At 50.7% G+C, this 22,087-nt stretch overlaps 2 protein-coding genes across 3 annotated transcripts in view; both read left to right on the forward strand.

Moving 5' to 3' along the window:
• Positions 1–5,513, forward strand: part of LOC143143125 (uncharacterized) — an 88,060-nt gene extending 82,547 nt beyond the window's left edge. For both annotated transcript variants that reach the window (XM_076304049.1, XM_076304050.1), the window contains exon 2: positions 3,235–5,513. In XM_076304049.1, the coding sequence (XP_076160164.1) occupies positions 4,574–4,999 (426 nt within the window). In that variant the 5' untranslated portion in view covers positions 3,235–4,573 and the 3' untranslated portion in view covers positions 5,000–5,513. The remainder of the gene's footprint in view (positions 1–3,234) is intronic.
• A 98-nt stretch (positions 5,514–5,611) lies between these two features.
• Positions 5,612–22,087, forward strand: part of LOC143155043 (uncharacterized) — a 184,253-nt gene continuing 167,777 nt past the window's right edge. The window contains exon 1 of the mRNA XM_076327273.1: positions 5,612–7,713. Within this exon, the coding sequence (XP_076183388.1) occupies positions 6,522–7,713 (1,192 nt within the window). The 5' untranslated portion in view covers positions 5,612–6,521. The remainder of the gene's footprint in view (positions 7,714–22,087) is intronic.

The following is a 22,087-nucleotide window of genomic DNA, read 5'->3' on the forward strand; positions in this document are numbered from 1 at the left end:
AGAAGCTGTTAGATATCGAAACGAAACGTTCGAGATTATCGAAGCCCGGTATTGCGCGATAACATCGAGAGTACATCGTACGTAACGTCACGAAATGAAATATTTTCGTAACACGGGTGTACGATTACCGTAACGCAATATTTCGATAAATAGCTGCGAAAGTTATTTCGATCACTTTCACCGTGACGACGCGTTGCGTCTTTGCAGCTTTCTCCGAATTACCCTACGCTTGTACACATTGTGTAAATATTTTTCAAACATTCCCGACCGTGACTCGGGCCGCAAAGGTGCTTACACACGCTCGATACGATTGCGCAATATCGATTATTGGCAATAATATTGACCAACCGGGAGGGCATTGTGGATCGACGCGATGCATCGAAACAATCAAACGCGTTTGGTATTATCGAAGCCGTTTAGCGTACCGAGACGCCTCTAGACAATATCGCGCAACGTAACAATGTATCGTACATACGCGCACGTGTACGAATCGGGTAGAGGAGAATTGGAAATACTGTCTCGATGATCAGTGCACACAACCGTTTCTCCGAGCAGTAATAGTGTAGCTTTATATAATTAGTACAGAATATTATTTCATTAGTGTTCAACGATACAAGATTGACAACAAAAATAAAAATTGCTCGTACTTAATGCGACGGGGTGTGCTTACTTGTCCATAATAATAATTAAGAGATGCGCTCGTATTGTAAAAATAATAGTAACCATCGAATATAATGGTTATTACGAGCCATTTATTTATAGCGTTTTAAAAGGATTGAAAATGCTGTAAATAAACGACTCGTGATTACCATTATATTTACTCGTAAGCTGATTACACAGTCGAACACCAATGGAAACTTATACCTGTATATACACGGTGTCTCGAAAGTCGTCGTTCGTGGCCATTATCATTTTTCTCCGTTTTACAAGCTCGTCTTCTTTTTGTTTCGACGCACGGAGACTTTGAACGGTATCAACGTTCTTGGAACGTTCAGTTTTCGTTACGAATACAACATCGGTGTAAATAACGTTGCCTCTTTGCGCGCCAAATACGACGAACCGACGAAAAGAAACGTAAACGGAACGGTCCTCGGTTATGTGGAATTGCTTCGTACCTGCTCGATTTCGTACAACCGGGGAAGTAGGGTTTCCGTTCTATTTCGGATTTTCGGCTTGAAGCGTTACACGTGCCATCGAGGCGAGAACTGTGGACGAGATTTGCCGAGAGCGAGCGAGACGGAACGAGGGCCTCTTCGCGGTGGATTACTAAATACCATTCGGCGTCTCGCAACCGAGATAAGACACGCGCGCGGGACGCACGAGCGGTTCGCTAACGAAAAATTGAAATTTCTACAATCTTCGATACATCGTCGCGAGAGTGCGTCCAATGAGTCGGTGAGGTTCTCCCGACGAAAACGAGCCCAAACACCCCACGGTTTGGACCGTTTTTAATTTGCACGTTTTTCGAAATATTTTTGAAAAGCACGCGTAACGAAAATCAAAACGAAGGAGGCCTTGTTTGGAGTCGATTTAATCGTGAAAAGGTCACCGATGCATCGACGACACTTTCATGAAAACGAGTCGAAATACTGCACGATTTGGACCGTTTTTAATTTACACGTTTTTCGAAATATTTTTGAAAAGCACGCGTAACGAAAATCAAAACGAAGGAGGCCTTGTTTGGAGTCGATTTAATCGGGGAAACGTCACCGCTGCAACGACGACACTTTTACGAAAGTGACCCCAAATACTGCACGATTTGGACCGTTTTTAATTACACGTTTTTTGAAATATTTTTGAAAAACACGCGTAACGAAAATCAATCCGAAGGAGGCCGTGTTTGGAGTCGATTTAATCGGGAAAAAGTCACCGATGCATCAACGACACTTTCACGATGATACAACGACGCGTATAAAAAATTGTAATTTTCCATGAATACGTTTGAAAATTCCGTTCAACTGGTATCCTTGTCGCGCGTAACGATCGATCCTCGCGCACGGTTTTCGTAGACACTCCGTATCGCAATTTCTCTTTCAGTTCGATGATTTAGAATATTAAGAATCAATGTTATCGTGTCGGCGGTTTCAGGAAGCAGTGGGGGATAACTGCGACATTACGACAGCGAAAAATTGTGACACATTGGTAGCATTCATTGTATAACCGAAACCCGTTTATTACTTACGTCGGAAGCGATAAAGCGACAGTGTCTAAATACGCTTACGGTGCAATGATAAATATGCACACGATACAGCGATATATATCGATACGTTCACCGCGGTACCCTTTTCGCGTACTTTGCTATCGTAAATTACGACGAGGACAACGAATGGATTTCAACGATACTTTAATAATTCGCACCCGTACGAAACTTTTCGTTCCGCGATACGCGTTTACTCGCCAAAGCGCCGGCGCGGAATCGAGAATCATCGCTTACGCGCGTATGCGTGGTTCGTTCGACGTCTACCGAGCTTGGAACGGATGTGGCCACACCGTGTCAAAATACGTTATCTACGTATGTTTTCCGTAAACATCTATAAGCAGAAATGATAACAATGTTGCTATCTGTGTGATGCAACAAGTCGCGCCAGTTATGTCGGAAATACGTCTGCACGCACGAATAACGTGTTACCTGACGCTGGGCGAAACCGATTCATCCCGAGTTAACGAGCTTCCACCTTCTTTTCATTTTTTTCATCGTCCCGAGAACCGTCCGATGGTTCACACGCGCCAATGTTATTACGCGAGTCGAACATTTCGTAAAAATGCTACCCCATCGAACAACGAGTGTGCTCTACAAACAACGACCGACCACTCGTTCGTAGTACAAATCGACCGTAAACGCTCTATATTCTTCGCGATCGACACCGTTCCCGTGGTCGCTTTATTACGCTTCTCGATAATTTTGTTCCCCTCGAGAAAGAAAGCAGCGGCCATTGTTCGATTTTTCGTGCCCGCGGTACGATCGAAAAAGGTGCGCGGAACGTTCCGTTCGCGGTTTCCTCGCAAAGGAAAATACTCGAATATCGTTTCGCGGAAAATTGTACCGCTTTCGTCGCAAAGTTTCCGGGTGGTTGCGAATCAAGCGCACAAAAGAAAATACCCCGAAGACGAGACGGCATTGTGTTTTCGTCCGATTCTAAAAATTTCCCCCCTCGGCGTGCAACAGCGCGGAAAGAACCACCGGCGGAAACGTTTACTCGGAGATTTAAGGGACGACCTTGTTACTGTTTACAGGTACGCTCGGCTGACCTCGATAGAGCTTTCGCTCGCGTCTAAGGAAGAATGAAAAGGAAACGAAGGAGCCGAAGAAAACGAGAACTCGTGCGCGTTGCGGCTGATCGTGGTCTCGTGCATTCGCGTTGCACGTTGGCGTGAAACGGACGCGGCCAGACGTCCCGTTAGCGAAACAGAGGCGAACGGCTCGAACAGGAAGAACAGGGGCCCGGGGAGGAAGAAAGAAACGAGAGGAGCAGGGAGACGACCCGGACGACGGAAGAAAACGCGAGAAAGGGAGAGGAGGTTCGGATAAGATACAAAGTATACGGAGCGAGGCGAGGCGAGGCGAGGCGAGGCGAAGCGACGCAGGAGAGATCGAAGAAGCCGGACAGCGAGGACGAGGAGCGAGCGAGCAAGAGGACAAAGATACGAGGGAAGACGCGAACGAAGGAACTCGCGAGAGTCGATTTCCGAGGGATTCGTCTCGGTCGGTTCGCAGGTGTTTGCGCGCGTCCTTCGCGGCCTCGTTAACGAGCTTCCTCTTTCACCGGTTTTCGTCTTTCTCGCGCCGAGCTTTTACGAACGGCGCCGGGGTATCGGACGACGAGGAGAAAACACGGGATCGCGAGAAAGGGTAAAACCAGAAGAGACACCGGCTACGGGTGTCGAGTTATTAAAACGCGAAAAGAAATCGGATCGGTACGCGAGAGAACGGGAACGCGAAGCGTACCGGGTAGCCGCGCGAACCGAGAGGAGGAAAGACCGACAGGAAGAGAAGAAAGGCGAGACCGGACGAGGTGTAACGAGGAAAAGAACGAGGTAGGAGAGAAACGGAGCGATCCGGGGAAAGATAGAAAGGTAACCGCGGCGTGGCGCGATCGTGGCGTGGCGTAGCGTGGCGTGGCGTGGCGTGGAGTGGAGTGTACCGGTGTAGCCGTGGTGTAGCGTGGTGTGGCGCGGTGTGGCGCGTCGTTGGCGTCGAGTGGCGTCGAGTGGCGTGGCGTGGCGTGGCGTGGCGCTGCGCGAAGCAGCATAGGTAGACAGGCGGTGGCAGAGAAAGAGAAATAGGGAGAGAGCGCGAAAGAAGAGAGAGAGGAAAGGGAAGGAGAAAGGGAGATAAGCGAAGGTGGAAAGGAGGGAGGGGGAGTAGCGCGAAAGAAGAGAGGGAGAAGAAGAGGCGCGTGGTGGTCGTGGTGGCGCGGTAGTGGACGAGAGCGAGCGAGCATCCAGATCTGTCGCGTGCTGCGTCGCTCTGGGATGGGACGGAACCGGGACGACATGGTATGAAGCGGAACGGGACGAGACGAGACGAAACGGGACGAAACGGGACGACGGCTACTACTACAACTACGACGGGATGGGATGGATGCTGCGGGCCCGTGTGAGTAGCGAGTCGAGTCGATCCACGCGCGTTGGTATTGGTTTCACTCTCGGCTGCTGCCGGCCCGTGTGCTGGTGTGTCGGTCTGCTGTTCGGTCTCTCTACGAGAGCGAACCGAGGAGCGTGCCCGAACCGAGCCGGAGAAGAGAACCGCGGCACTCGTTCAGTAGTTTCTCGGACGCCGCACCGGCACCATCCGACCTACCAGATAACCCCGGAGTGGCCGGATTACCCCCGACCTCGTAACAACAACGACGGACGGCACGATCGCGACACTGGATCGCACGTTTCGTGGAAACGGGAACGACGCGAGAGAACGGAGCCCGGTGACCGTTGGCGAAAACCGTACGGCGCGCACGTCGTCGTCGGGACCGTCGAACGCACCTCGACGCGTTGGATTTAAAGATCGTTGACGGCATACGTCCCCGACCCGACCCCCACCGACCGACCGATCGTCGATCCATACGTCGATCCGTAACGTCGACCCATCCGCCGCTGCCGTCGTCGCCTCTGTCGCCGCAACCGCCGCCGCAACCGCCGCAACCGCCGCAACCGCCGCAACCGCCGATCCGTCGATCGATCCATCGATCGATCGAGTGTCGCGCGTAACGCCCGTTTCGTCGAGTTCTCCCGTTCGCCTCTCCGTCCGTCTCGCGCTGCTTGTTTATCAGCACGGAGGGAGCATCGTACGACCTCGCCAGGTGTTTTCGCGCGGTGACGGAACAGTGTCGGAACACGCACTGGCCGGGTTCTCGCGAACCGCCCGGTGGCCGGAGCCAGCGGTTTCGCGAACGCACACCAACGCGCCGACGATCAGTGGGTGAGAGAAGAAGTGGTGGCAGTGATTCCCCGCGAATATATTTCGCGAAACAACTCCACGCGCCGATTACACGACCCTCCGCGACTCCGGAAGGATACGCGCTCTCACGGCCGGGCAACGGGGGGGAGGGTGGGTGGGTGGGTGGGTGGGGAGAAAGGGCACAGTCTCGGCGAAAGAGAAACAGTGATACACGGACAGAGACAGGAATAAAGAGAAGGAGGAGGTGGTGGCGGTGCTCGACCAGAGAGGGAGAAAGAAAGAGTGAGAGAAACCCGTTAAGGCGGTACGAGTAACGTGTCGGTAGAAGTTCTTGCGATTGATAGAGGGTCCGAGAGAGAGAACGAGAGAGAGAACGAGAGAGAGAGAAAGAGAGCGTGCGTGTGCGTGTGTGTGCGCGCGCGAAAGAGCGAGAGAGAGAGAGAGAGGGACAGAGCGAGCTCGACGAAGGTAATCGGTAGCATCAACCTGCGTGCTTCGACAAGACCGATTAAAGGCGAGCGAGCGACGATCCTTTCGCCTCCTTTGTCGCTAATTCCATCGTCGAAGGCGTTTCGCTGATCGTCTCCTCCGAGCCGATCTTCACCCAGGATCATTCGCAGTGTAACGAGTACCCTCGGCGATATCGGGCACGGGAAGCCAGGGACGATCCGGTCGCTCGTTCGCGTTCAGGATCCATCGCACGTCGCCTCGATGCCACCGCGTAAACCAATTCCGTGGTTTCCTATCTTCGCGAACAAGCCGTTCTGACTGGAGCCGTCGTCAACCGCGGTACGAGCCGGTCACCAACAATAATGCGAGAGTACCGAAAACGCGGACCGGCTGCTGCATCCCCAGTGTACGGCGAGAACCGACCAGGCGAGCCCGTGGCCGAGGATGAGCCATCGCTCGTCCATCGTGGAATCGAGTTTACGCTCCTGTGACTGTCTGCGCGAGGACGCGAGGAATCGCGCGCGCCCGTTCTGATCAACCTCGACGACCGACCAGGACGACTCTCCTCCCGGACGAGGACCGGAGGAACGTCGCGCGCGGGATAAAACCGCGGAGGAAGCAGCGCCGCGCGGATAAGAGGAAGGAGGGCTCGGCGAGGAGCGTGGATGAGACCGTCATGCCCGCTGAGATCGACACGGGCGGGCCAAGGGTGCTGCACTGTGATTACCGTGCCGACTGCCCGATACCGATCCTAGCCACCGCCACCGAGTCTCGTTCGTCGTCGTCCGGCAACGACAACGACTACGACCGACCTATCGGTACCACCGTCTCGCGACCGGTACACCGTACCTACGAGTCGCGTTGCTACGGACCTTCCGGACGATCCCGACGATCGAGAGGATTTCATCGGAGGATTCGTCGATACGAGAACGAAGTTTCCGGGTCAACGGTCAACGACCGCATCGAAGACGACAACAACGACGACGATAACGACGATAACGACGATAACGACGACAACGACGACGACGACGACGACGACGACGACGACGACGACGACGACGATGATCGTCGCACTCGGCAAGAACGACCCGAGTCCCGGCTACGCGAGACCGTCGAGGTCGCGGCGCGCGCGCCGTTGAAGAGGATACGGAGATTTCGAGCGTTCGAACGATCGAGGACACCCGGAAACGAACCGGGTCACGATCCTCGCGTAGCCGAAGAACGGGCCTGCTGCTCGAAACGCGACTTCTCCGCGGAGAATTGGCCCCAAGTTCACGCCGCGGATACCGTACGAACAGGGAAGTCGTTGTTCTCTAGTCACTCGGCAGTAGACCGTACCTACGAGAAGCTCGTACCGGCGAACGCGGTTACGTCCTTGGCCGATGAAACGTGGAAGGAAGTGGACGCGACGAATTCCCGGAGACGCGAGTCGCGCGTCGCCAAGGTCGTGCCGACCGATCGCCAGACCGAGTTTCCTCGCCGCGACGAGTCCTCGAGGTGTTCCCGGGGAACGAGGAAGAAGAGACGCGAGTGCCCAAACAGCCGTTCGTCGTACTTTCAGTTGGCCTTTCTCCTGTTCCTCGTCGCGTTCGGCCAGTGCGGGCTGCGTAAATCGGGTGTGTTCGACTCCAGTGCGAGACCGGGTACCACCGGATTGAGTGTCTTGGCGATTGGCACGGTTATCAGTGCAGTGAGTGCCGCGCCGGTCGATTTAACGGGTGACGCCGGCGTCAGGGCGGAACGATCGGCCAATTTGTCCCACATCACCGGCGCTTCCAGGAAAATACAGATGTACATCAAGAACCGCCATCTACAGATCCTGCCGGACGGCACGGTGAACGGATCCAACGACGACACGTCGGATTACAGTGAGTACCCAACATCGTTTTACCAGCGCGAGCGCGGAAAAACTCGCACCGAACCGGGCAAACTTTCGCGAGCGCGCGACCGAGCGAGCGAGCGCACGAGGCGGCTCGAGATCGACGCCCGGTTCTCGTTCCTCCTTCGCGAGACGACCTTTCCTTTCGACGATTTACGCGAACCTTTCTCGTCTTTCTCGTCTTTCTCGTCTTTCTCGTCTTTCTCTCTTTCCCCTGCCCTTGCCGGGAACTCGGTTTCGTCGCCGTTCGAGGTCGAGACGCGACCGGTGTTTACTTTCGCAGCGCGCGTCGCATCCTTCTTTTCCCATCGGACGAGCGTTCGTGAAAACGTCGCGTCGCGAACGGACAAACTAGCAACGTTTACACGTTTTCTTCTATTCTGGAACGGTGGCGGGACGTATACATCGAACGCGACACTGCACTTAAAATCGTGACTTATCGCTGTTAAATTTCTCGTGGCCCAGTTCGGTGCGCGTTCGACGCCTCGTCGTTCCTCGAAAACGTACCCTTCCGGTGCAAAATCACACGGTCGTTGACCGCCGGAATATCGCGATCGAACTCGACGTAATTTTACATTCTTCGACGCGAGTGTTGCCCGCGAATCGAACGAAACAATAAACGGTAACTCGTTCCGTCTCTCGTGCGTTCCTTTCCGAAGAATTCTGAGAAACGAATACCCATTCTCGGGATTTACGTTCGTATCGATTCTACGATTCGTTTCGAAAGGTACGTACGAACCTCGTACCGTGCAAAATTTCCGAGATTCGATGAACGAGATCGAGCGCCATCGGTTCGTCGGTCTCCGGACGTTCGAGTTCGATCGCACGAAAATCCTTGTACGTCGTCCCGGCTTTATCGGTGACGTTGACCTTATTTCGAAACTTCCTTTCGTCGGTTCGACGTTCCTTCGCTCCCGATTGCGCTCTCGGGACGAATCGAAGCGTGGAATTTCGACATTCCGTGCATCGTCGGTGCGTCGTTCGTTCGAACGCGAGGCGCCGAAGATAAGCGCGTTAGCGAATTTGGAAGTCTGCGCGCGCAACAGCCGCGACAAGGTGAACGAGAGCTCTCTCGGGACTTTTACCGAGGAAATTGATCGCGGACTTTATCGAGCTGCATTAAGATAAACTGCGCGGCATTGAAACGCATCGGTTACGAAGGGTAGGTGAAACAACGCGGGACCGTAAATTCCGAAGCTTCTCGAAGATTTCGAGCGTATCTCGCGATTGGACTAACAGCTTCGAGGTTTTCGAGGGATTTTTAAACCAATTTCGCGCCAATTCGGTATCGCGACGAAACGGAGGAATAACGACGAAAAGAGAGCAAAGATCGCGGAGCCAGAGATCGGCTCGGTTATCGTTCCACGGCGATCGAGTCAATGATTTTTTACGGCCCTTTCGATTCCTTTTTCCCAATTACCCTTGAAAAGAAGGCCGCGTGGGACCAGCGCGTAACAACTTTCTTCGCTACCTTTCTCGTTCGATGCGCGCTCGTCGAATTATTTGCTCCGTTCGACGAGATCGCGTTTGCTCGAGTACAGCGGATCGAAAGTAAAATCGTGCACCGTGTACGAATATTTGCGAATCGATAGCTTCGAGACAGTGCGCGAAAATTGCGTCGCAATATTCGAATCGAGGAGAAATTGCAGCTAGGAGGAAGGTTCGGTCGCGCGGTCGTAATCGAATCGGCGAAATTAACGAGAGAATGCGATCAGGTCTGTGACTGGGCCGAGAGAGCTGATCCAAGAATATGCGCTGCCTGGTGGATGTGCCTCTTCTTAACTAGTCCACACTAACATTTGAAACTTCGATAGTCTTAGGGTAGTGGGTCTAAATTCACCGATCGAAGTTTCTTTTTCGTAGCTGGGACGAAAGACCGAGCTGCCACCGTGTCACTGTCTCGACGCGTAGACGCGTAAAAATACTTACGGTTCTCTCGATCGGAGTTATTCCCGTGACCGTGAACGATTTTCGAGAATAAATCGGGAAATATCGGAGCCGCGTCGAAACCTTGGATCCGAATTTTAGAATCCTTGGAACGCAAACCCGGCTCGTCGTCGCTTCGAACGGAAAGTTTCGCTATTTCGAAACGCGCGCTCGATTTAACGGCAAAAACCGACACCTTTCTCGTCGCGGCCGAACATCTTTGCGTTTCCAACGTCTCGAAGCGCGCGTAACATTTACGATCGACAACAATGCTACGTTTTTGTCGCGCGGCGGCACGTAGGATCGATGAAAATACGGTTCGTACCAGTGGAGGTAAATATACATTCACGGTGCAAAGGCGAGGTACAGCTATACGCTATTATTAACCCGACCTAGGTTAATCGACGCATATACAGAGGTACGATAACGCGTATGTCCAAACGGTCGCGACTGCACGGGAACCGAAAGAGAGACCGATCGGTAACGACGATCGACGAAACGTAAAAATATTCTTCGAGGAAAAGGAGTGAAAAAAATGAAAATAAAAAAAAAAAAAAAAAAGATTTCAACGACAGAGTCGAAGCGGTCGGGAACGGGGCTTATTAGTCGCGGGGACTAGGGTACGCTGTTTTTACGTATTATAATTGTCGACCTTATTCCGATAATTGTGGCGGTACCCTTTCGCGAGACACTCGTTCGGCTCTCCTAACGACCAGACGAAAGCTGTGCACTTCAATTTCCTCTCGTTGGCGGTTTACGTAAGAAGGCGAGAATAACGGAATTCGTGCGACGATCGTGCACCTTTGCACAATACTCTTACACCGGTGTCTCGTAAACCGACTCGGGCATTAATTATTCGCGGTCCGCCCGTTTTACCCTGCGAAACGACCCCGTTACGTAATTAAACGCGCGATCGAGACAATTTTCGACGAATCGACCTCGCGTTTTCGACGAACGGGGACCCCCGTCTCTTTCCTTTATCGAACGAACCTTTTATTTATCCATCGCTGGATCGTCGTTCGGTAAGGTAACATTGTCTTTGAACGGTTTAATTGCGATTTGTGTATATCTTGCCAAAATACTTCTGGCTTGCCAATAGGCGTCGCACGCTGCCCGACTCTGTGACTAACTGGTCTATTTTCGACTCTCTTCCGGTGTTGTTTTTAACGCTTTATATTTTCATTTACTCGCGCGAGAACGTACCTGTTCCTTTTCTCGGTAGGGGATCGAATAATATCGTAATCGCGAGATTCGTCGAATTTGCGGCAACGTTATCGAAAAATTCGCCGCGACGCTGAAACCGTTTTCCGAGTATCGTTCGACGATCGTTGAAAAGTCGACGATTTCGTAATCGAGAACAACATTTACCGAACGAATCTCTAATAAAACGGAACGAGAAATCCAGCGATCCACGCAATTAGGTATTCCAAAGTACTCGTTCGACCTTGTCGTAGGTTCTCTTCGATGACAATTTTCGACCATTTATTTATAGACGGGGAAAGGTCGAAAATTTTACAAGGACCAACGATAATTGCTCAATGGCTGGAAACACTCGTACCATCGTACGAATCGTAGCTCGACTACGAGTTCGAGAACGTTTCAATGTTTCTTTTCGAGTAGATTTGCCGAAAACCTGACGAACCTCCTCGTATCGAATCCGCGACGATATTTATCGCTGTATCCGGCACGCAAGATTTTCGCGGGAAAGGAAAATCGAATTCGAAGAATTTTTACCGAAACACGCGCAGGTAATTTTACTTTGTTGAGAAATTGGAAAATTCTCGCAACAATTGACGCGCTTCGTTGAAAATGATCGAAAGGTCCACTTGTTCGTTGCGCGATACTTTAAAAGCTCTTTATTTTATTTTTGAAGCTGGCTTCGTTCTTTCGCACAGTCCAATAACCCCATTTATTTCGAGCGGTACAGAGAGCGTATCCGTACAAACGATTCACGACTCGCGGGACTCGCCAAACCCGAAAGAACAATACTCGTCGAAAGTATCGATAATATAAAAGATAATATAAAAGTCCGTGGATCGACGTTTTCGTTAGGAACGAACAAATTTGAACTTCGATAACGTATCTCGACTACGATTACGCGGAATTATGTCATCCGCTGTACCATTTCGATCCGTTACGAGAAACTCGCACAAGTATCAGGTAGGAGCACTCGGGAACAAATACGCTAGGCGTCGTTGAAACGATAGATCGATGTTCGTTCCGAAGTGATCGATCCGTGGATTCTTTTGTACAACGGTTTGCAGAGTTCTGACGCGAATCGAGGTAAAAGTTTCTTACGCTCGAACGTTATCGAAACATTGAAAATTGTCCGGTCTGCGAACAAGCATCGAGTCCACTGCACAGCGTATCCGTCCCTCCTCCCGATGATCGCCAACAACCGATTAAATCGGCAGTTTCTTTCTTCGTTCTTCCTTTTCGTGGAAATTCTATCGAGCGTGTCCCGTTAATGAATAGCTGCGTTGAAAAATAAGTCGTTTCGAGAGGCGAGAGTACGCCGTTCATAAATATTCATGGATGTTCGCTTAATTATGACGTTCATCAGAGAGTTGTCCGAGTTTAGAGTCTCGATTTAATCGCGAGCAAAGAAAATTGTCTCGCGAAACTAGTATACCGGTGACGCCGGTAAACTCGGCGACGATTAAGCAATTTGGACGGGAACGGAAAAAATGGAAAGTCATCGGGCGATCCGCGCCGCGAACGCACCAGTGAAAAAATAACAACCGCAATAGTCGAACCGTTTATTGCTCTCCGCTGAGCGCCCCGTTTCCGTTCCATTTCCAACGATCTACTACGTAGGTAGTATCTATTCCGCGCTGCGAGCTGCAGTTTACGATTCGTACGCCAGGCTTATATTTTTCCTCGGCGCGCGTCGTTCGATCACGCGTCGCTCTTTCCGCTTTGCGCCCGATCGAGAAGCGGAGTGTCGCCGGGCTCGAGAATAACTCGGTGAATATTTTCATCGACGAACCGGGTAGCTGGAAAAGGAATTTTTTACGAAACGCGTGCACCGAACGGAAAAATGCACTCGTTACGGAAAAACGGATTCAGCGATTCGGATCTTCGAAAGAGATCGTTCGATCCTCTCGATCGACGGTCTCGCGATCTCGAGAGGTTCTTTTCGGCTGCTCGCGATACCGATTCACGTAAGCGCGTTTGTTGTTTATCGTTTGCTGTTCGAACGATCGAATCTCGCGCGTTAAATATTACACGGAACGAAACAACGAACGCGTTAACGCGCGCTTATTCGAGTACGCGCGAAACAGAACCGTGGTATTAGGTAAGCTGTTGGCATGCATACGCGTACGATATACGGGGTGAGTCTGGATCGAGGATCGGGAAGAGGGTGATTCTTCGTGTAAAAATAAATCGGATACGTGGAACACGAAAACCGGATTCGAATTTTTTCATTTCGATCGTTGCACCGACCACGTTGCGATGGGTACCTGCGTTCGAAGACGATTGCAATGATTCGTGCGTTAACGAACGTATAAACGACGCCTCGTCGAAATCGTCCATCTCGTGAAATTTTTGTTCGCGCGACCCGGTGGAATTCATTTCGTACGAGGAATCGTTTTACGTCCGTTTCACGGCCGTGTGTACACCGTTCCACGTACACGTATTGTACTTTACTCACACCCCGTATAAGTGACAGTCACTTTCTGGAAGCAGAAAATCTGGTTTCGGCAAAGGCATTCATAAATAAACCGTTGAACGCTGGATCTCGTGCACAGAGGATAAATGGAATACTACTAATATAATATCGCGGACGTACAAACCCGTAGAATGTTTACGAAACGTGTAATTTGTGCAGCACGATAGCGCAGTGGTTTCCATTTGTTCGGTTGCGAGTAATACATTCGACGAACGTACCTCGAAATCCGAATTTTCCTTAGCTATTCGCGCATCTCCGAAACAATACTTTCAAAGACACGATTATTCCGAACACTCTTCGAGCTTTCGTCCGTGACCTTAACAAAAAAAAAAAATCACATTTCTAATTCTAATATCTTTCTCGAGGGAACGTTGCTGATACACGTGTTACAGATTATTTTCCAAAACGTACCACGGATAAAAATGTTTTACACTTGTAAAACGCAACACGAATATACCAAAAGTGTAAAACGCTGGTCGTAGGCAAAGTACGAGCATAAAAGAGACTCCATCGGAGAGACATCCCGAGAAACGCGCGTACGTGCCTCGAGGACGGTGTAATTTCGTCCGTACTTGGAATTTCCTCGCGTACGTTGCGCAATACGAGCGTAAAGTAGTTTCGGGAGAGGCAAGGATCGCGGTGCCCGTACGTCGAACCACGCGGTAAAGTTTAATCGAGACGGCGCGTTCGGTGAAAAAAGTGGCGCGAGTCGCTGAACGTTAAAGCGCGATCGGGATGCACGAGATCCCGGAAGATTAATTATCGAGAAATTCGTTTGGCGGAATCTCGGGGTAGGTGTGTCGGTGGTTGGTCGCGCCACGGGCCCCCGGATCTTCTTAGGAAGGAATCGCGAACGGTATCGCGATCGAGTCGGTTCGTCGACGGAAACGCCAATCGCGAGGACTCGGACTCGAACTCGGACTCGTGCGTGCCTATCCCGACACGGTTGTTAATTTATACGATCCGGGTGCCCGATACGCGTAATCCCGGATTTTTGTCCGCGCGCGCGTTATCACCGATTGAGCGCGAAGCGCGACGACGTTCCCCCGTGGTAGAAATTTTCGCGATGTTTCGATCGGTAGATCCCCGCGGCGAGATACGATATAAGAAATTTCGCGTTCTCGCGGCGTGGATATTAATCGGTTCGATTTTTATCTCGCGTTCGTCGCGGCGTTCCCCCCTCGGTTCGCGCGTTTCGTTGTCACTTTCCACGGCGTTCCTCTTTCGTCGTCTTCGTCTCTTCATCGGCCGCTTAAAATAGTCGCATTCCGGCTTCGAAAAAGTCCCCGGCGACTGAAAGGGACAACTCGTTCTTCCGATCATAACCCGGTAAAGCCGGTCTGCGCGGACTTTCGTAATCATAAATCACGATCAACCTGTACGTACATCTGACTCGCGATCGATTCGATCACGGAATAAATTATTTTCCGGTCGGTCCGGAAGGAGGAGGCTCGCGGCGATTTTTCTGCCGCGACGGTACGCGATCGTCCGAGTACCATTAAAAAGACGAAAGAGGAGAAACGGAGGGGAGTGAAAAAGAAAAGAGGAAAAAAAGAAAAGAAAAAAAGAAGGGAAGCCAGTGACCGGGCGATAAATCAGTCGGCGAGGGCCCGGTGATAACGGAAGCTTCGAGGGGATTCAATGGCCCCAATACGTCGCTATCGGCCGGAGAGAAACGCCGCGATTAGGCGAAGACGGAACTATTCCGGAGGGATCGCGAGGTCGCGACCCATATTGCCCTAGGGATACGCACAAATTTCGTCGACGGTCTCGGCCTAACGATCGATTCGCGCGGCGTTCTCGTTGCGTTCTCGCTCGAAATTTCGCCCGATTCCCATCGTGGATCGCGCGAGAAAATCGAGCGGAAATCGACCCGCGAGCCAAAGTTTCGCTCTTTCCCGCAGGAGTCCTCCTCGCGTCGTAATAAATTAAGAAACGGATAACGTGCACGAGGACCGGCTCGAAATAAATCCCGTTCAACGCTCAAACAGCGCGCGCGTGGTTTTTTCGAAAGTTTCTTTTTCCCCGTCCGGACTGCTCGAGAGGCGAGCGGTATTCGTTGGCGCGAAAACGATTCCCCGATGATTTCTGTTCCGCGATAAGTGCCGTTGACGCGCCTAAATTACACTCGCGGCACCGCATGCGACGATTAGGCTCGCGCGCACTTGGTCTCGATGGAGGCTTTTATCCGTTTACAATATCCAATAGCCTCCGGTGGTGGGATCGTATTTCAAATTACCTACGGCGTACGCGGTGTTCGGCGAGCGGTAGCGCTTGCTTCCATTTAAATGTAAACGGCGTTCAATTCCAGAAAATTACTTTTCGATCGCTGGCGAGATACCGCTCCGATCGAACGCGCGAAACGCGAACCTTCCGTTTTTCGGGGTTCGATTATTCCGCGCGGAAGGTTACTTTGGAACCCGAACGGTACGCGCCGAAATACGAATTTCGACGAATATCTCACCGTTGTTTCGTTCCAACTCGACGAACAACGAACTCCGCTTGAAAATGAAGAAAAAGTTGAAACGCGTTGTTCGCTCGGTTTTTACGTTTTCTTCGCGCGAGGAATAAACGTTCTCGAAACAATTTACGAATACGCACTGCTGCGAAACAATTAAGAGATCGCATGAATAATTCAGCAGGCTCGATTTTCGTTTCAAGGACCGACGAAACGGGTAGCGATATTTTTATCGTGTACTTATCTCGAACGAGCTGTTTCAAATTTTTGACGTACCGGTGAATATCTCAGCGAGCGGTGATCGATTATTTAATGCGGGATTTCTTAATCGTTTCTCGTAGCCGAGTACGAGCGCCGATTATAAAAGTGTCCCGAGCGAAGTGAGAAAAAACGGCGAAAAGAAATGGAATTTATCGCTCGTTTCGCGTTACATTGATCAACGCTCCGACACGGAAAAGAAAGGGATCGAGAGAGGCGGGTAACGTCGGTTCTCGCGCGAGCCGAGAACAAATAAAAGGCGAACACCGTTTCGACAAACGACACTATTCTTGGCCGCTCGATCCCGAGCCGGTAATGCGAATAAATCGGGCGAGGATGAATCAAACGCGCGAACGCGTGGGACGTTCGCCGAAACGTTTGCAACAGAATCGTTGCCATTTTTCGGCGTACTCGGAATTACTCGTAATTTCCCAGATTCCAAGGTTTCCCCGTTCCGCGATTTTTGTCCCGCGGAATAGCTCCACCTGTGCAACGTCTGCCGATCTTATCGCGACCGTATCCACCGTGTATTTTTCCGTAGCTCCTAATGCAGCTATCTCCGCGAGCCGTGCATTCTGTTACCCGCGTAACGATACCTAACTCCGTGTAACTATTCGCCTGCGAGAAAAGCTCGTCGCGACGAGGCCCCCGTCCAGAACCGAGTAGTATCAATTATCCGTGGGATTATCTGCATCGGCGTTATCCGTAAACACGCAACGTTCCGATACCTAATTGAATTGTTGCCTTCTGAAATATCGTTCGTTTAATTAAAATTGTAGATCGTTGCGTGGTATCGACGAGATCGTATCTACCGGTGTCGTTTCGAGTCACTTTATTCGAACGCGATAAAATTCGCGGTTGCTCCGCTCGTACAATCGACGGGGCACGCCCGTGGACAGGGATTTATCCAAAAAGCTTCGGCCACCGTATTAAACGTGAATTACGAACGGGCAGGATCGTGCGATTAAACGAGACGGTATTCCGCGTGCTCGTGTCTTTGAAACGATAATTGATGAGACCGGATGGTAACGACGCGCGAGGGACCGCGCGACCGCGCGCTTTAAAACTCGGTTAGTCGAGCACCACTCCCGACGACGAAACGAAACGCGAATAAGCACTCGCCTAATCCCACGGAATACTGAATTATGGCGGAGTCGTGCGCGTACCGGTTGATGATGAGTGGGCAGAGGTGTACAGTGTTACGCGTTCCCGCGGAGCTGTTAAATTCGTTGCGGCGAGTCTTATTTTCGTACGCCGAGATACAACCGACTCACCGAATCGAGTTAACCCTCGGTCGGCTGGGACGCGCTCGAAACGACGACTCCGTTCCCCGATCTTAACGCAATCACGAACAAAATTCTCTACAATCGACGTCTCGGTAAATTGCGGAACGAAAGAAAATTTCATTCCAATTGTACAAATTCGCCACGGAGCTTGACGGTGGATTCTTTTTCCATTTTTTTTTCGATAATTATGCGCGGTGAGGTTCGACCCCTTTCCAGACCCACCTTCGGTGAGGTTCGACGTTAATTCGATTTCCGTGTTTCGCGTTCCACGGTGTTCGAGCATAGATCGCGAGTCGTCAAGGTCTCGCGCGTATTTATGGCAGTGAGTTTATTAAAGGGAAGACGACCAAATTCGAGCGTTCTTCGTTTCTCGATAGGTTGTTTACGGTTACTTTTTTTTTCATCGAGGAGTAACGGTTCCGGACATGGGGCGGTTTTGTTTGAAATTTTTGCCACGCCGAGCGAACGTTTTGGATCTCGAACCAACGATGAAATTCGCGAACCAGTTGGACGGGAGATCGATAGACGTGGTCGATATCGGTTTCTATTTTCGTTCACTTGGAGCGAAATAATTCCTCCCTAAACGGTACGAAAGGTTCTCTCTCCGGCGGATACGCTCGCGGTACTGGTTGCCATTCGTTACCATCGTCTCAGAGATTACCGCGTCGGAATATAAACAAAACTTATAATTTACGAGTAGTCTTTGCGTATAATTTACGCACGTCCGTGGAAGTTAAAATTGATGTCGCGAAGTTTTAAACAAGCTACCTTCGATACTTAATCACGAGTCTCGCGAAAGAGCCGAACCACTCGCGAGTAAAATTGACGCGAACTTTAAAATCGATCGATGGGCGCAATTTTAATTAAATTTGTTCGTTCGATTCGTTCCGTCCACCGCGTTCTCCGCGACTCGATTTCCCGCGCACTTCTCGCGAACCGCGCAATGCTTACAACTACGCGTTTTAATTAACTACCGGTGAACACCGAAACGACCGTTGCACCGTTCTTCTAAATCATCGTGCGCCGCGATGGTCGTTTTTCCAAAATTTACATATTTCGCCTTTATCGTGCCGTGAAATTCGATGCGGAAGACGAAAACGCGTAAAACCTCGATCGATAAATTGAATTTAACGTTTATCAACGATGCGTCCCGATCGGTTTTGCATTAATCTCGCAACAAGTTACCAAGTACCCGCTTGCGTAATAAATATTTCGTTCCGTCGAAAGATAATCGAATACTAATTTTAGCACGAGATCGAGACAAATAATTATCGAGTTACCGAGATTGAAAACATTCTGCGCGCGTACGAGTTTGCGAGCGGATCGATGGGAACGAGTTCTCTCGGTTGATACTCTCTCGGGCAATATGGAATTTTTTTTCCCGCTAGCTTTTCCTTGTTCTCGCGTTCGCGCGAGAGTATACTTTGGTAATCGGACGAGTCAACTTTACGATGCTCCTGAAACGAGTTACAAATCGGTGAACAACAGGGATACGTGACGAGGATGTCGGTTCTTCGATTAGAAGCTCCTTTCCCTGCGCGGTCGAATTCGAAACGATTCCTCGCGGGTCGAACGAATCCTCGACTCCGTGAAACGGATCTCGTTTGGTCCCGCGTCGCGTTTCGCGCCAAATTTGAACCGAAAGGAACGCGACGGAATCGCTCGAGATCGGACGACACCGTGTCACGTGTGCGGATTGTTGTAAAGTTCAGATTACAATGTGTAGTTTATTACAATATACAGGGATCTCGCGTATCCAGTATAGTTTTTGTATATATCAGAATACAAAGTCCGTACGAACAAGTATACAGTGATATGCCTTGAACGACAAGTGTCGTGTGGTCTTCGCGAATCTCGATTTCGAACTGAATATGAAAAATTCGAAAGAAAAATAGGCAAACCGTTGACGACCTTTTCGCGCCAATATGGAGACAGTGCTTAAAACTGACATCGAGCATTCGCTATCGACGTCTGGCACTCTTAGGATCGTTGTTGCATTCGTTCCAACAGTTGCCGCGACAGGAGCGTCTACGATGTACCAAAACGAAAGTAGACTCTTCAAATCCGAGGATCGATGAGACTTGCAACGACCGTGGTAGATAGAGATATCGATCAACGAGGAAATCGACGATAGAACGTTTCGCATTGCTGTTGTAAAGTTCAGATTATAATACGTGGTTTGTTACAATATGCAGGGATCTCGCGTATCCAGTATAGTTTTTGTACATATGAGAATACAAAGTCCGAACGAACAAGTATACAGTGATATGCCTTGAAGGACGACAATGTCGTGTGGTCTTTGCGAATCTCGATTTGGAACTGAATAGGAAAAATTCAAAAGAAAAATAGCCAAATGGTTGACGACACTCCTTAAAACTGACATCGAGCATTCGCTATCGACGTCTGGCGCTCTTAGAATCGTCGTTGCATTCGTTCCAACACGGATAACCGAACGTCCGTCGAAGGTAGGATCCCTCGACGGCTACTACGTCTCCCCGACGTAGTTTCGCGGCAGCAGAGTCCGCGTGTTCGGCAAAGTCCCCGATTAAATCGATAAAACTTGCCGAGCGCGTCGTTCCACGAGTCTTTGACCGTCTTTGGCCGGCGCAGCACCCATAAAAGCGAAAAACAAGTAACGAGAACCAAGGGGGTAAGAGAGAGAGAGAGAGAGAGAAATAAAAGGAGAGAAAAGGAAACGCACGTCGATGGGGACAGCGTAAATTTTGATTTACGCGTTTGGCCAGCATGAAGCCAGGATGCACGCACCGCGTGCTCTCCGGCGCTCGCAGCTTTCACGTGGATCGGCACTCGGTCCCCGAGGAACGGGAGCATATATAACGGCGATTTGTCATCGTACCGAGATTTCGCGATTTAAGGACCCACCAATTGACCCCATGCGTTCTTGGCCGGCGGGGCAGAGATTTAGGGCCGAATGCACCGACATTAAGTGGTCCCCGCGTGAAGCGTGCGGAATACCGATCGCGGGATGCTTACGTCCTGCCACGTAGCCTCACCCCGGGGCCCCTCGAGGACTCCTAATTAACCGTTTCGTTGCACCTTTTTCATCGCCACGGAACTTTCCCCCACTCTCGTTTAGGAACGGCCACCCGCGACACACCGACCACGCAGGAGGCGAATCGAAGATTCGCGCGGAGGACAGAAGAGTCGTTCCAAAGCCGATTCGCGAATCGCTCCTCGTTCCGCGAGCGCGACGACCCGGCTTCGTGGATTTCGAACGCTTTAGAACGATTCTCAATGCGTCTCTACGATACGAATTGTACCCAACGAACCTGTATCCACGCCAGTACCGGTCCGTCCGAGTAATTGCCAATGGAATACAAGTCGAAAGCGATTGGACGGTTCTTGTTGGTCGTCTTTTGTTCGAACGGACGTGTGGATCTTCGAAGCGTTTTCGCTCGTCGCGGTTGTTCGCAAGATCGATCGTACCGTTCGATCGATGTTGAAGCTTATCGCGATAGACGCGGCATTTCATCGGAGACACGACGTACGTTCGTATCTTTGCGGATTGCGCGGTTGCTGATATAATACGGTTGCACTCGATTCGATCGAAATCGTTTCTATTAAATTGATCTCGGCGGAGTCAACGCGTCCCTAGAGTCGTATTCCGTAGGTCCAGACCGGTTTCGGAACGATACCGCGTACAGGCAGCTTGTTTTCGTTCGAAACTTTCGATCGGATTTAATTATCCGTCGGATAACGTTTCCATTCTACCAGGGACTTTGTTTTCGAGCGTAGCTCGTCTTTCGCGTCTGCGTAACGAACACGTGTTACGTTATTTCGAACGATATTATACGCGACGTTTTATTCCGTGGAATAGTTTCTCGGAGAAATTTTTCTTCACCTTTCGTTCGAGTGACGATTCCCCGAGTCGCCGATCGAGAAACATTTCCGGTGAATCGACACGGTGCGCTTTCGAGAATCGATCGCCGGCACATCGTCGTCAGCTGACTGCAAATCGCAGAGAAACGCAGCGCGTACGTAGCACGTAAGTACAAGTTGAACGTGCTAGGGATAGAATTGGGTCACCGGCCGATTGATGGATTAAGCAACCAATTATATTGTTTATTAAATTCAAAGATTGCAGCGATTCTAAACACGGTCCAGACCGTCCGACCGGGAATTGGCATCCCACGAAGATCAATTTGTATCCTTTTTTTCTGTTTTCTTTCTTTTTCTTTTCACAGCACGAAAACGATACCGTCGCGCCGTCGAGGTTCGCGCATCGGGCAGGGAAAAACGTTCGAACGACAGTGTCGCGGACGTTTATCGAACGAACGCGGATAAAACGAAATTTCGCTTACGCATTATCCGACGAGTATTTTCCATTCGACTGCGAAACATTGAACGCGCGTTCGGAGGGTAAACAGAGAATATATGCCTCCCAGGAAGCGTCGAGTGGGAAATTTGTATTTTTTTCGGCTCGCGCGGATACGGGTGCGTTATCTCTTTGCATTCCCGGTGTTCCACGGATACGCATTGTGCTCTAAACCCAAACACGAAAGTGGAATTCCTGTCGGGATTCCAGTGTCGCCAAAAGTGTGGCGCGCTCGAGCGAGACGAGGCGTGCATTCCGACCGATATACCTTATCGGTTCAGCGAACCTTATCCCGGCTTCGATATTCGTCCCGGGCTTCCCCCGGGCGTAAAATCGACACGTGCTACGTGGATCGACGTGCTCGCCGATAAGAAGCAATTTTCACGTTGTCGAACGGTGCCCGATAAACACCGTACATGCTCGTTT

The sequence above is a fragment of the Ptiloglossa arizonensis genome, chromosome 2, assembly GCF_051014685.1.
Source record: "Ptiloglossa arizonensis isolate GNS036 chromosome 2, iyPtiAriz1_principal, whole genome shotgun sequence".
In the NCBI taxonomy this organism is placed as follows: domain Eukaryota; kingdom Metazoa; phylum Arthropoda; class Insecta; order Hymenoptera; family Colletidae; genus Ptiloglossa; species Ptiloglossa arizonensis.